This window comes from Triticum dicoccoides, chromosome 2B (assembly GCF_002162155.2).
Source record: "Triticum dicoccoides isolate Atlit2015 ecotype Zavitan chromosome 2B, WEW_v2.0, whole genome shotgun sequence".
Taxonomy (NCBI): Eukaryota; Viridiplantae; Streptophyta; class Magnoliopsida; order Poales; family Poaceae; genus Triticum; species Triticum dicoccoides.
In genome coordinates, this window is record NC_041383.1 from 54,271,724 (window position 1) to 54,285,943 (window position 14,220).

Here is a 14,220-nt window from a genome sequence, read left to right on the forward strand (position 1 = left end):
TTTTGGAGGAGGAAAGTACACTACAACAAGAATGACAATTGTAGCCTTTGAATTTTTTTTTAATAAAAACGAGAACCCTAATGAATAAGGCTCCAGTGACCAAATAAACCCAATGCTTTTTTTTTCCTAGTTTCACCCTAGAGTGGAATGAGAAAGCATTGGCCAATTTAGTTTTGAGACAAAGATTAGCTCACATCGTAATTTTTCACAAAGTGCACGTAGAATGAAACCTTAGCTGACTAACACCAAGTGCAAAATGAACTAGGAACAAACATCATATAAATAAGATTTGCCACCAGAGAACTGCTTCAGTAAGTCCTACCACGCACCAAAGATGGCATGTTGCGACAAGCCGAGCTGCCATCAGGAAATCCAAGAGCTAACATGATAACAGTTCCAACATACTCCCTCCGTTCCAAAATACTTGTCGTGGTTTTAGTTCAAATTTGAAAATTTTGAACTAAAAACACGACAAGTATTTTGGAATGAAGGGAGTACATCATAAACAGATTCACAAGTTCAATGCTAACTCAACAATCATTTATTTCCACGTAGTAATACACATAAGCCTAGAGAGCACATTTATTCAAGTTCAAAATTGAATGGACGACTCACTCGTACTCAAACAGTCTACAAAGACTAGAATTACATCACCAACCGATAGTACATCACAGAACTACAGCGAAACACAATCGCCATACTGGAGAAACCGGAACACCACAGAACAACAACTCTAGATCGCCAGTGTTCTTGCCAACGGCAGCCCCCACGCACCGCCGACATTCATCTCAAACCTTCTGGAAGCGGAACTAACACATCCAACTACACTCATCAACCATTCGGAGGCGTCCGAAAGCAAGTTTTGCCTCGAATAACAGAGAAGACCGCGAAAAAGTTTTACAAAATAATGGTTGAGTCAGATCAGCTATGGTCGGTTACAGCCGAATAGTATCCTTCTATATATGTACTTCAAGAGAAACCGATATCATGCACATTCTGCATTGGATGCGTTGGTATCATCTGATCATTTAAGGACTTTCTTGACTTCCTCAACAAACTGTGCTCTCCTTGAGGGATCCATCTGAACAAGCGAGTGACCAAAGAAAAAGCATTATCATTATTTGTTAAGACACTATATATACATAAGATGGCAACATTTCACTCAACCTCAATAAATTACTTTCAAGAAATAAAACAGTAAGTATGTGTACCTTCTCTAGTAGCATAGAAAGACCCTGTGGCAAGGCTTCTAGATCTGGACTGGAGTCTGCAACATCTGAGAGCAACTGAGATACCCTTTGAGCCCTGAGTTCTTTGATATACTCCTGGTAGTTTTCAGGGTTTTCCCTCCAGGCAACAAAAGCATCGTCATCATCCCATTCAGTGCTTCCTGTTTCAGCTCCCTTAGAGGCCAAGTACCATTTCTGGATCAGCTCGATTGCCGATTGGTGAGAAAACTGCTTGCCACTTACACCTCTAATTTCCTTCGCAAGAACATCCTCGGATATCCTCCTCCGTAATCTCTTGTAGAAGAACGACCTGGAATCTTCCCAGTCTACAACCTTCTTAATCACACCCTTAGCAGCCATTCTAAGGGAAGTGTCATGCAATTCAGCAAACCGTACCGCAATTTGAGTATACAAAGGCAACAACTGTTTCTTCCGGGCTTCTATGCTCTTCTGAAGGGATTCTGACTCAGGTAGACTTCCATTTTCATGCTTTACTCCCTGGAGCTTTGCCTTCAGATTTATCAATTCTGGATCAAGCCTACCCATGCACTCTTGGAGTTCCTCTGACCTGAACTTGATCTCGATCAACCCTTGAGGTTCGAGAACATTGCCCTTTGCAGTCCTCTCAGCATAGAACTCAATGCGATCTGGATTTATCTTGCTATCAATCACGACCCAAGCCCCTCCACGTAGCTCTGCAGCCTTGGGGATATATACAAAGGCAGGCTGATTGTATGTCCTAAGGTTCTCAACAATTGTTGACCCAGCCTGAAGGATTCCTTCAAAAAGATCTCTTTGTCCACCAGAGAAGCCTCTCCAGTTAGCAAGGATGAACAGAGGTAATCCTTCACGGTTGAAGTCCAGCATTGCCTGCGCTGTCTTAGTAGCTGAATCTGGAAACCAGACTTGACCAGCACGAGGAACAGACCGCTCATGGGAATCAAGCTGGCCTGGATCAGCAGGGATGAGCTGCATCATAGTCTGTGTCTCCACAGCTATAACACCCACCGGAATCCCTCCGAGTTTCGCTCTGCCAGTAACAACTGACTTCGCCCATCCTTCAAATGTCTCCACAAAACTGTCTTTGTCGAACATGCCCCCCAACCATTTCCCTTGGCTATCATCAATGCCACTGATGGCAGCACGAGGATCGCATGTATTCTCAGGGATGTAAGCAACGGGTCTGTCAGGTGGGTCCAAAGATTTTGTAATAGGAAGAGGTCCACCAATGTTGGCAGGAACATAGCTGAGCCACCTCAATATATTAGATACACCTTCAAGGTCATCTGAAACTGTCAGATGGACAACACCGTTTGTCGCCATAATTTTGGGGCCACCCAACTGCATGTGGGAGCTGTAAACTTCCCGGCCAAGAAGCTTGTTCAAGGCAGAGAACCCAGTTAGGATAATGGGCTGGTCAGTACGCTGTATGCACCGTATGCCAAGTCGAGCAAGATATGCTCCTATTCCAACAGTCCGTCCAGTCACAAATGTAAGCGTAAATGTCTCCTCATAGGCCCTAGAATAGGCACTGGCAATAGCAGCACTTCCATGTATGTTCTCCACACCTAGCCCATCCTCCTTCCCCACAACAGAATCGATAACCCACCTAATTTCACCATTATCAAGCTGCATCTTGTGCGCTATAACAGAAGTGCTAATACGAGCATGGTCTTCTTCAGTCAGATAAATGTACTGAAACCCACGTTCAGGGCTGCCATCATCAGACCATCCAACACGGAAGCAAGATTTTACTTCATCTGCTATGCCGATCCGAGCACCAGAGTTTGCTGCCAAGTAGATGAGAGGAAGCTTCCTCTCACAAGCTAGGTTGGTAACAGTTTCAAAAAATGCATCTTCCCTTGGACCAAACGATCCAGCTCTAAAAGTAATATCATTTGCGATGACAACAATCTGCCTGCCATTGGGATATTCAGGAGTGGACATGTCCAAGATCCAAGCTACCATACCAATGTCATTGAGCCCAGCAGGACGCTCCATAGGAATTACAGGAGTGCCCCATGACCCATTCTTGTGAGCAAACACCAGCTCCGTTGCTTTAACATAACATCGGTTATTGTCACTAGAAATGTTAGACCATGACTTCTGCACTGCAGTTTCAAATGCCTACATTTTTGAGTACTTGTCAGCTTTTGGACACATAATATCACTAAGAATCTGCTAACACAATAGATACATGTATAGAGACAGAGAGGGAGATACTCACCAACGGAAAATCATAGCAGTATGTAGTTCTGTTGTTTCTAGCGGAGCAACGTTTCAGATCAATAACACTCAAAGGCTGATATGGAGTATTCAGTGCAACGCCATGCAAAGGACCAGATGACGATGGAGCAGAGTGGTATACTAGTTTCTGTGATTCTGTATCTTCAACCTCACGGTAGATCTAAAAGCATTAAAAACACAATGAGCTTCCAAACATAATTAGGTGGAAATGACAACTAAATGATCACAATAGTTCTATGAATAAATGCTACAAGCTCAATTTAGTTTGATTGGTTACACACAGAAAAAACAAGATGCAAGGGGAAGGAACTTACATCCACAGTGCAGGTGTGACTAGTAACATTGGTTGTTACAACTCTCCAGGTACCACTCGCAGGCCCATCGCTGTCCAACTTAAGTTTCACCTCCCATTGGCATACAGAAAGATGATGCATCCTTGCACCCACAAGTTCATGTATCTGTAGAGCCATTTCTTTCAGAAGCGAGCATGCAGTAGCTTCATCTTGGCCAATATCCACAACTGTGTTCCTGAGTAAGATGAAAAGTTCATTGAAGGCAAAACACAAGAGCAAGACCTATTATGTGCCACCAAATGAAGAGTGTGCAGGCTTACCCTGAAACAGGAACAAGATCAAGAAGCTTTTGCTCTTTCAATATGCACAAAAACATATGAGAGTGACCTGTCCGAATCGCGTGAAGCTCCAACTCTTCTATAGCAGTCATCAGCGATCTTAATATGCTGCTCGATGTAAATGAAAGAGATTCCTCAGCTCCTCCCACTTCAACATCACTGATGTGGCCTGATGTGAATTTGTTGGAAGCACCGGGTTGCCTGACAAGAGTTCGGAAAAACACCCTGTGCAACATTTTGGGGTTTTCTGTATTTCTAAGTGTGTATATGTTCCACTGACGATCACGTGACGGTGTATACTTCACCTCATTGTATCCTTTCACTTTCAACTTACCCTGTAACCACAACAGGCTAAATAAATACAAATAGCAAACAGGATAATTAAAGCATATGGACTATGGAGTTATGGAGTGTATCAAACAACACGCAGGCATTTTGATAGTCACATACCAACTCAAGAAGAGCAGAAAGAGGAGGCTCCACATGCCGGAGAACCGGCTCTTCCTCATAACAAAGCTTTTCATCCGACAAGAGGAAGGTATGGCGCATAGGCATGAGTGCTCCATCCCTTTGAACAATGCAACTAATAACCTTCACACCAGCAGCACGGAGATCAGCTGTGACAGTATTTTGTTCCAGTGTCGCAGAAAGTTTGTCTATCCTGACTTGAGCTTGATCGTTATCACCACTGAAAGGAATGAGTTAATTATTAAAGGAATTATTCCACCAAATATTAACAACCAGATACAGCTCATTAGCACTAATATTGCACATGAACATACCTGTCTTCAGTTCCATGCATTTGATTATCAGCACCCAATAAAGCAATATGCATTATGTTACCCTCAGAGCTTGCATAGCGTGATGTATCCTTTAGTGCAGCTCCAATTGCTGCTGATACAGATTCTAACGACTTCACAATAACCATAGCACCCAATCTCTTCTCTGAATGCGCTTCAGCGAATTCCCATAAAGCAATAACACCAGATTCCTGATATTTCAGCTGGATACTATCCTTGACAAGATGAGGCTGAAAATGTTTTTGGTGTTAGCCAACTTGAAGAGCAGTAAGATGTAGTAAAATCAAATATGTCCACACCTAGATTCTGCCAGATTTATTTTAAAGAAGCATAAGCATCTTGTTTCAATAGGAACTTTAGTGTATGCTTCCTAGAAATGCAAAGGGAGAGCATGATCAAGTCCAAAAAATGATTTTATGTAATACCTGGTATAATCGAGATATGTACGTCTCGATCACCCTCTGCTGAAGAGTTTGATCACTACAATCAAACAAAGAAACCAGTGCATCTTCAACTGGCAGTGGGGCAGTCACTAAATCTCCCATGATCTCACTAATGGCCGTCCTTTCTTCAGTAAACATCTCAAGTTCTGAAAGGCTCCTTGCAATGCTTGTGCGGAGCTCACTAAGCTTGGTTTGTTCAAGAAGCTCGCTAGCTTTAAGGGCCAACTGCATTTATTAAGATGTAAGTAATTCATTAGACTAAGATATCAGAAAAGTATGATTCGAAAGCTTCCATTATTTTAGGTTGCCATTGTCACCTTATAATATCTTTTGTGATTGAGGGAAGAAAAGCGAGTCAACTGATCCTTGTAGGCAGCAGGGTTTGGATAGACCAGTTTCTCCATGAGTGTTAGTATCAGCTTAGTTTTGTTTCTCACACCCTACAACAAAATCGAATTGTAAGTAATGAAGACTGCTTCAGTAATCATTTGCACTAAGCCATCAGATCACAAAACATTTACCTGGTGAGACAACACAATGTCTACAACCTTCTGGAGATCTTTACTATGTTGTTGGCGCAGGCGTTCAATCACATCAGACTACAAAACATGACAGTTGAAGGAAACAAATAAGCAGAAAGCGTTTCTAAGGAAACAAGACATAAGCCATATGCAAACTATTTGCTACCTTTTTTACACCTAAAAACATTAGCTACTTAATTACCGATAGATTCTGGTGCAAACTATAATATGTGCATGAACATTAGTTGATAATGTTCTTGTAAATAAAAGGGAAAAAGGAATATCCTTTTAAAACAATGATATCTAGTAGATCTGAGTTTTGGAATGTCAGATAACCTGAATGCCATCACTGAATAGTTCCTCAACCGAGAGATAGTCCTCGAAAAGGGACTTCACAATAAAGTGTGCATGGCTTTCTCTGCCACCCTCATATGACTTCAGTAGGCTCATAATAGGCTCAACAAGCCTCTCATTTGTAGCAATTTCCTTCTCAGAACCATGTGCAAGATTTTCCTACAAGAAAACATGTTACAAAGAGCAGTAGAAGTTCTAGACAAGGATATCATAAAAGAAACCTAATGCTGACCTCGATTATCTCTCTTAGCATCTTGGAAGGGAAATCCTTGCTCTTCCCATGGCCAACATTTAACTTATATTCACTGTATTTACCCTCCAACTGGTTGCATAAAAAGTTGAAACCGTTATGGTAGATCACACAAAAAAAAAATGAAGATCAATAAGCAAGAACTGGGTTAAAATCAAATGAGAACTTCTGAGCTGCAGTGCAAATTGATGAGATGAAGTATCAAATGTTCCAAGCTAAGAAGAATTAAAATGAAATATTTCAAGTTTTGATTACATTATTAGGAAAAGGCAATTTTAGAAGTTACACAATAAGCTACGGAAAATTACCGGTGATTGGACAATGTAAAATGAAAATTAATAAGATATAGTGACATGATGCTTATGCAAAGTGATACAACCCTTCTATATCACCAATTAGAAATCCACATGGCAGATTGAAATCTACCCAGACGCTACATATCACGTCTATTATCACATACCTCGCTCTTAAGAAGCCTTGGAAGTCTGGTTGCTAAAACAGACATAAGCTCTTCCCATTGTAGGAAAGGAAGCTCAGGAGCATCTAGACAGGATACCAGATCTTGTACAACCTGAAAAGAAAGCCGGGTATAATGAAAAAGGTAAACAAATGCTGAACAAATAGGTATGATCTTTAAAAATCAAACCAAAACATAAATTGCTGAAAGAGAGAAAAATAGCACAAGGATAAAAACAATCTGTAAAGTAAGTAGTGACCATGATTAACATAAGAGAAAGAGCACCCAAATTCAGATTTTCCAAGACAGGCATAATAAACTTCCATAGGTTACAAACAGTTTTGTAGCATAAGGGAGCCAAAGTCAAGGAGGAATTAGGGATAATCCAGAATTCGTAACATAAAAAAAAGGTGTTTGAGGAGAACAAGAAACACATGACAAAAAACCAGAAATATAGGTACTGCAAGGTTCTTGATGTTTACTTTGTTGATCGGGTGATCATATCCTGCAAGGACCATCCGAGCAGCATTCAAGCTTGTGGCACATCTTTTGTGAACTTGGCCAGAAGCAGCAATAGGAAGGCTCATTTCTGGGAAAGATCCGTTAAATGGCTCAGCTCTCTTCACAGCAGAAGGGTCATCAAGATCAAGTCTTGCTATAAGATCACCAGCCTAGACAAAATATATTAAGTTCAGATACTTTACGCGCAATTGTTATGTACAGCAGAAGCAATGGAAACATTGTGATGTAACCTGCATAGGCTGGCCCTCAGACAACAAAACATTAATGACACCAGCAGCAGGTGACAAGAGGGGCATGCACATCTTCATAACCTCAACTTCCGCATATGGTACATCAGCTTCAACATGAGCACCATCGGCAACCAAGAAACGAAGAAGTTTGCAGGGTGTCTCGGCTAATAACCTTGAAGGATCGTGATCATTCTGCAAGAACGATGTGTCATTTATTTACACGAGGATACAATGTGGCATGATCAAGAATCATTAATTATTAATAGTTCTTTTTTATCACCAAAAAATTGATGCGGTAACATGATGCCTTAGAAGGTTCATGACATAGTTTATTACAGCTTGATTATAATAAATTCTTGATTGTAAATTTGTAATAAACACAAAGCATTGTGGTCGGCAGTTGCTCAAATTAAGAAACAGAAGTAGCAATATAAAAACTGGAGCCCTATTAAATTTTTTACAGCTATGTAACTTGTCTTTACATCACAACTTCACAAGACATGTCGTTGATAACGCTTATCATTATTACCTGGTTTGTTTGGCTGCTTAGGTAGTCGCATTTACCACAATAGCAGCTTGTTGTGACATCAATTAGTCCATAATAATGACTTAATTGTGGTTTCTTATGGCACATGACTAAAAATAAACATCGTAATTAAATATCTTTAAATGAAAGTGGAAAGAAATGAATGCTAATGAAGCGAATGACGTAAAAAGCCACAAATAGGGCTGGAAAATATCAAATCAAACACCAAGATTAGTTAGAAGGAAAGGAACAAACAGACAATTATTACCTGTAACAAGCATGTCTTTCCATCAATTAGAAGCCGTGTACCACCGGCCTCTTCTTCAGCATAAATTACATGGCTGTTTCCATCCAACTGAAGAAATTACAGCTACTGAATCAGAACTCTTTCACCAGTACTTCACCACATTATATATCATACTTATGGGCAGGTATAAAAACAAGACAAAATCACCTGCATTAAAAGTCCACCATCACATAATGTTTGGACATTTGCTTCAATAACTGATCCATTCATTCGCAATCTGTAGCTACCCTGTCCGCTCCTTATAGTTTCAATCTGTGACATGATGTAGATGAGCGTCAACGATAGCTGTTACTTCATTACAACGACTCACTTTTAGAGGAATGTAAGACTTACTGTATATTTGCTTTCCTCTATATTCAAAGAAACAGTTGAATGGACAAGGGATATATGCTGCACAAAAGAAATTGGTCAACATTCAACAACATTCATCTTCAAGCAATACCCAGAGTTTAAGCCCATTAAAACACTACCTTTGGTGGAATCTGACCCTTGACGAGATAGCTAACATATTCAGAAACAGTGTCTGTGTTGCTTGTTATTGTTTTCTGCAGCACAAGACAGTGATTTGCATTAAACAACTAATTGTGTTTTTCGCAATTGGTTTGACAAAAGCTGCAGTAAGAGGGGCATAGTTTCTTACATATAGAGCTCCTCCAACCACTGAAATATACCAGGGAGGTCTCTCAGCTTGGACTCGCATTGCTATTCTGTTATCCAGCCAGCCAGTATGAATCCTGTTTTCTTTGAAGTCTGAGGCCTGATTAAAATATACAGAAAATTGAGGCATGGGATTACTTTAAAGGAATGCCAGATGTAAAATGGTTGTATTACATCAAAAGCAGGGATTCAATATACAGGTGTTATTTCTTACATTCAAGAGATCAACTGTGTAATCAACATTTGAATGAATTTCTCCACGAATTTGAATCTCTTTTAGCGCAAGAGACATGTTGGTTATTGCTGCTGCTCTAGACACTCCATATGCAAAAACATGTCCTGTAATGAAAAGAGTAATCTTCCAAACGTAAGGACCAATACAAATAGCAAAGAGGAATATTCACAGGGTCAAATTTTGCATACCAAACTGAGAATCAGCAAATTCATGAATGCCTCCACCGGACTGAAAACAGATAAAAGGGGGGACAAAAATGTGTTCGATTTGGTTAATACTTGGTCAAAGCCCAAATGGAAAAACTAGCTCAAAAAAAACGCAGCCCAATTTCCTGCCCAACTCAACAATATAACAGTGCAACAGAGCCATGAACAGCTTACCTTAACAGAGAAATAAGCCCAAACATTTGGCTTGCTTTTAAAACTGATCTCCTGAATTATAAGAAAATCAAGATCCGGTTAGTTTACAAATCTAATGTGCTAGAACCATAGACGGCATCATGAAATCTCACCTTTACTTTTCCACCGGTAGGCTTGAATCCGTCATCTGGATCCTCACTGGTTATCCTAACTGCTACACAATGACCCTTTGGCCATTGAGAATCCACTTCATCGAAGTTAAATGGAGTAGCAAGAGCTGCTGTTTTCCTCCAAATGTCATAGCCTCCTCCATTGTCCATTCCATAGAAACGTCTGATCTCTGTATAAGGAGAAATTTAGGCACAGAAATAACATGGGAAAGTAACTTAAAAACTTACAATAATATAATTATTACCTGGAACCTGCCAAAGGGGTATACCCATTCCAACTGCAACTTGAGCTGCAGGCAAGTTTACTTCAGCTATCCACTCGGTGACTGGATGCTCAACCTGGATGTATGCCATTTAACAATGTAAATAACTGACGACAAAAAATTAAGTCCAGAGGAATGTTCAAAAGAATATACCTGCAACCGTGGATTAAGTTCCAGAAAATAGTATTCACCAGTCTCCATGCTGTAGAGATATTCAACAGTAGCAGCACCAACATAACCCACAGCCTTAGCAAGCCTCCTTGCTGCTTGCTCTAGCTCTTTCACTGTCTCGCGAGGAGCAACAGTAACTGGTCCTTCCTCAATAATCTGGTATAAACAAAAAATGGACGCAATTGGTCCTTTTGATAAACAACTACAAGTATGAAGTAGAACATGTAATACATGTGATGTTTTCAGATCTGGACCAGCGTTACCTTTTGGTGTCGCCGTTGCACACTGCAGTCACGACTGTGAAGCGCAGCTACATTGCCATATTGATCACAAAGCAACTGAACTTCAAGATGTCGACTCTACAAAAGAAAAAGGAACATAATATACCATATGAGCACATGTTCCAGCATACATTTCTAGCCTGCAAGGAATAACATATGAAGCTTACAGGCGTATAATATACAACTCGGGAACAACATGCTTGGAAAAAATGCAACTTGCAGAGAAGTCTAACCTGAGATGCAAGTCTCATGATAAATATTGGGGAGCCAGGAACTTCACCTTGCACTTGCTTAAACAGTGCTCTGACATCATCGTCATTATTAACCTGCAACAGATATTGAGTTAATATGTTGAAAAGGTTAGAGCTAACTCTGGGCATAAAATATCACAACAACCCACACAATCGTTTGAATATAGTCCAATCAAATGAATGATGTACCTTTCGGATCCCTTTACCACCACCACCCCATGATGCTTTAATCATGGCGGGATACCCAATCATCTGACAACTCGCAAGTGCTTCCTCCGTAGTACTAACACAAGCTTTCCTATACATCTCCGCGGGTATCGAGTCCAAACAAACTTCTAATGGAATTTCCACCTATAATATAGTGTCCTTCGGTTATAAAATGTGTCCAGTACAAGATCAGACGATAAGTTATCAGAGAATGTGAGGTTCACCTGTGATCCACTCCAAGGAAGAGTCGGAACCCCTGCTGCTTGAGCAATGAGAGCTGAACCAACCTTGTCACCTAGTGCGTTCATTGATGATGATGGTGGCCCAAGAAAAACAATTCCGTTTGCATTTAGTGCATCTGGAAGTTCAGGATTCTCAGATGCATGGCCCCAACCAGGCCAAACAGCAGAAACACCGGTTCTCACTGCTATCTGCAACAGCAAAATTGTCATGTCATGCTAAATGAACAACTTGCGCATTGATTGCACATCAACGGATGAGCAATACTAACCTCCACTATGAGTTGGACATTTGCATAGTTGTTATTGTTTGTTCCACCGGGTACTTCAACAAATTGATCAGCAATTCTAATGTGCTCTGCATTTATCCTCATGTCTTCTGGAGTAGCCATAGCTATCAACTGAATTGCCTTCTCTGACCCAAATGTTTCATTAGCCCATGTTCGGACACTTCGCATGAACTTAGCTGCTGCCATTCCATTGTTCGCAACTAATACACTGTGAATTGGTGTTTTGCCGCCCAATGCCACACAAAATTCGACAACCTTAGACAGCGAAGCATGCCTCCCATTATGTGCTTCATTCAGTATCCCATTCATTTGGTAGGAGCCTCTGGGTTCTTCGGACCCACTAGAGAAAAAAGAACAAAATCATTACGATGGTGACCATAACAATATAACATAACAAATACTTGGCTACTATAATCGAAAACTTCAAATGAGCTTCCATCCGTCATGTGGGTACGGGTTTCAGATGGTAATTAAATTATTATTTTTAAAATTATAGGCAAAAGGCTTCTGAAAAATGATTCCTAAGTGCACAAAAATACTCCATGCAGTGCAACAGTGATGTGCCTGAGCAAATGCATTGTGTATGGCAACTATAATGTAGTTCAGTAAAAATCTATAAAAACATATCAAATGCAATTCAAAATATCAGCATATGCGAATAATAAAATAAGCATAATCTATAATACTTCTATATTAAATTATAGTTATTTTTCCATTTTAAAGAGAGATTGCTAATTCTAATTTTAAAATGCTCAAGTACTTACTGTGAAATATCCACTTCCGGAGCTGATGTGCCCTCCTTTGGGAGGTCAATGATGCCGGCAAGACCTACATCCAGATACGCATTAGAAACTGAGCAAGTTTACACGATAGCTAAGAAGAAGCACAGGTGACAACTTTACGAATGTTATTGTTCTTCATGCTAGTAAATTATCAGAAAAGGTTTCTAGACATTCTTCTCTTTTAGAAGTATTATATAAGGAAACTGACTCAGTCATACATAACTAATATGCTGCTTATATGTATTCTTACACTTTCATGTTCCTTTCCCTTATAAAACATCATTTTGAATATTAAACATTCCTTCCACTAAAACCATTTAATCAAGAAAAACTGGGCTTCACTCATTACTCGTTATAGAAAAAGTACTATCGTATCACATAAAAAAATTGTTAAATATTGCTGCAGTCATTTGCATCTTTTAACAAGGTCAATAACCGCCATTCTGTGATCTAGCATTGAGATATCTTACACTAAAACTAACATGCTCTCAAGTCAATAAAAGTATCTACAAAAGTTTGAGGATGGAAACAAAGTGTAGTTTGTAGAAAGGAAATGGTTTTCAGGTTACCTTGGCGAATAGACTGGTTAGGGTCTGACACGCCTCCATCGCCTCCATCCCTTAATGACTGAACACGACGACTTTTCTTCTTGGATGTTCTAGAAGGGGCAGATGGTTGGAATGCAGCACCGGCTGAATTTACCGGGCGAATAGTGGATAGTGATGGTGTCGTCGAGGCATTAAAGCCGACAATGGGCAAATGTGTGGATCCCATCGTCCTCCCTTTGGATAAACAGCGCAGATGCAGTGTTCTTCAAAGAGACAGTGCCATCAAAGGTGTGTAAACCCCGGGTTTTGAAACCTGACAGAAGCATGTGAATACAAATTATTAGTCCATAGAGACAAGAAACAGGTACTTTATGGGCTAATTCACGACCTTTCTCAATAAATTTTGAACATCCAAGATGCTCTTGACTAAAACAGATAACGTGTGCGATCACTCCCATGACACAGGTACGTACAAAAAGTACAAGGCAGATGATTCTAAGCTTTCATAACTAATACAGATGGCAGGTAAATTAATACAGCAGCTAGATCAACAGGTGGGAGGGGGAGAGAAAAAAACAGCATCTGCCATTCCCAGCTCAATACCAACGCTCAAAGTGTATTATGACAGCAGGTATCATCAACACGGCCGAAATGACACCCGACTCCCTCACCCAAAGTAGTGGAGATTGAACAGTGGAAAAGGCCTGCGTACGGAGGCAAACTGGCTACAACAGTGGACCGCTACCCCTGTATCACCATGTCTGTTGTGCAACCACCCTGGGTCAGCTTGCGCTTAGCATGAGCATGTGTCCATGGAAGCACACCGACCCAAGCTATGAAATAATACAGTGTTAGGCACGCACAGGGCACCTCCAACGAGCCACACCAGTCATAATCACCGATAATTGACTACTGTGCATACAGCACGGGAGCCACATTCCATAATTACCCACTGCATAAGCAGTTAGGAGCAGGAAGCAAGCTCCGAGGGACCCAACCCCAAGCTCCGCCGCGTAATTTCAAACCCCTGCTGCTACTACAGTAAGTCCAGCGCAGAACCCTTAAACCCTCTCCCCGCCACCCAGGAACCAAGCACCCCACGCAGCGCCCCGGCTGGGCGCGCGGGAAACAGAGCAACGGCGGAGGAAGGCGGCGGGCGGCCGGGCTCACCTCCGGGAGCGGAGGCGGATCGGGCGGCGGATCTGGCCTGGCCTGACCTGACCTGACCTGACCTGGGGGGAAGCGACAGG

General features: G+C 41.0%; 1 protein-coding gene across 1 annotated transcript in view; it reads right to left on the reverse strand.

Moving 5' to 3' along the window:
* Positions 1-508: 508 nt before the first annotated feature.
* The window catches only part of LOC119362110 (acetyl-CoA carboxylase 2-like), a 14,388-nt gene continuing 676 nt past the window's right edge, over positions 509-14,220 (reverse strand). The window contains exons 2-34 of the mRNA XM_037627306.1: positions 12,992-13,283; positions 12,405-12,468; positions 11,623-11,980; positions 11,336-11,542; positions 11,094-11,255; positions 10,887-10,979; positions 10,636-10,731; positions 10,355-10,528; positions 10,184-10,277; positions 9,921-10,108; positions 9,790-9,840; positions 9,598-9,637; positions 9,389-9,513; positions 9,158-9,274; positions 8,988-9,062; positions 8,851-8,907; positions 8,665-8,769; positions 8,479-8,565; positions 7,685-7,876; positions 7,415-7,603; positions 6,936-7,046; positions 6,458-6,547; positions 6,208-6,384; positions 5,872-5,949; positions 5,668-5,790; positions 5,333-5,575; positions 4,890-5,137; positions 4,558-4,795; positions 4,090-4,442; positions 3,791-4,004; positions 3,457-3,636; positions 1,212-3,356; positions 509-1,081 (exon numbers count right to left, since the gene is read on the reverse strand). Of these exons, the coding sequence (XP_037483203.1) occupies positions 1,025-1,081; positions 1,212-3,356; positions 3,457-3,636; positions 3,791-4,004; positions 4,090-4,442; positions 4,558-4,795; positions 4,890-5,137; positions 5,333-5,575; positions 5,668-5,790; positions 5,872-5,949; positions 6,208-6,384; positions 6,458-6,547; positions 6,936-7,046; positions 7,415-7,603; positions 7,685-7,876; positions 8,479-8,565; positions 8,665-8,769; positions 8,851-8,907; positions 8,988-9,062; positions 9,158-9,274; positions 9,389-9,513; positions 9,598-9,637; positions 9,790-9,840; positions 9,921-10,108; positions 10,184-10,277; positions 10,355-10,528; positions 10,636-10,731; positions 10,887-10,979; positions 11,094-11,255; positions 11,336-11,542; positions 11,623-11,980; positions 12,405-12,468; positions 12,992-13,196 (6,936 nt within the window). The 5' untranslated portion in view covers positions 13,197-13,283 and the 3' untranslated portion in view covers positions 509-1,024. The remainder of the gene's footprint in view (positions 1,082-1,211; positions 3,357-3,456; positions 3,637-3,790; positions 4,005-4,089; positions 4,443-4,557; positions 4,796-4,889; positions 5,138-5,332; positions 5,576-5,667; positions 5,791-5,871; positions 5,950-6,207; positions 6,385-6,457; positions 6,548-6,935; positions 7,047-7,414; positions 7,604-7,684; positions 7,877-8,478; positions 8,566-8,664; positions 8,770-8,850; positions 8,908-8,987; positions 9,063-9,157; positions 9,275-9,388; positions 9,514-9,597; positions 9,638-9,789; positions 9,841-9,920; positions 10,109-10,183; positions 10,278-10,354; positions 10,529-10,635; positions 10,732-10,886; positions 10,980-11,093; positions 11,256-11,335; positions 11,543-11,622; positions 11,981-12,404; positions 12,469-12,991; positions 13,284-14,220) is intronic.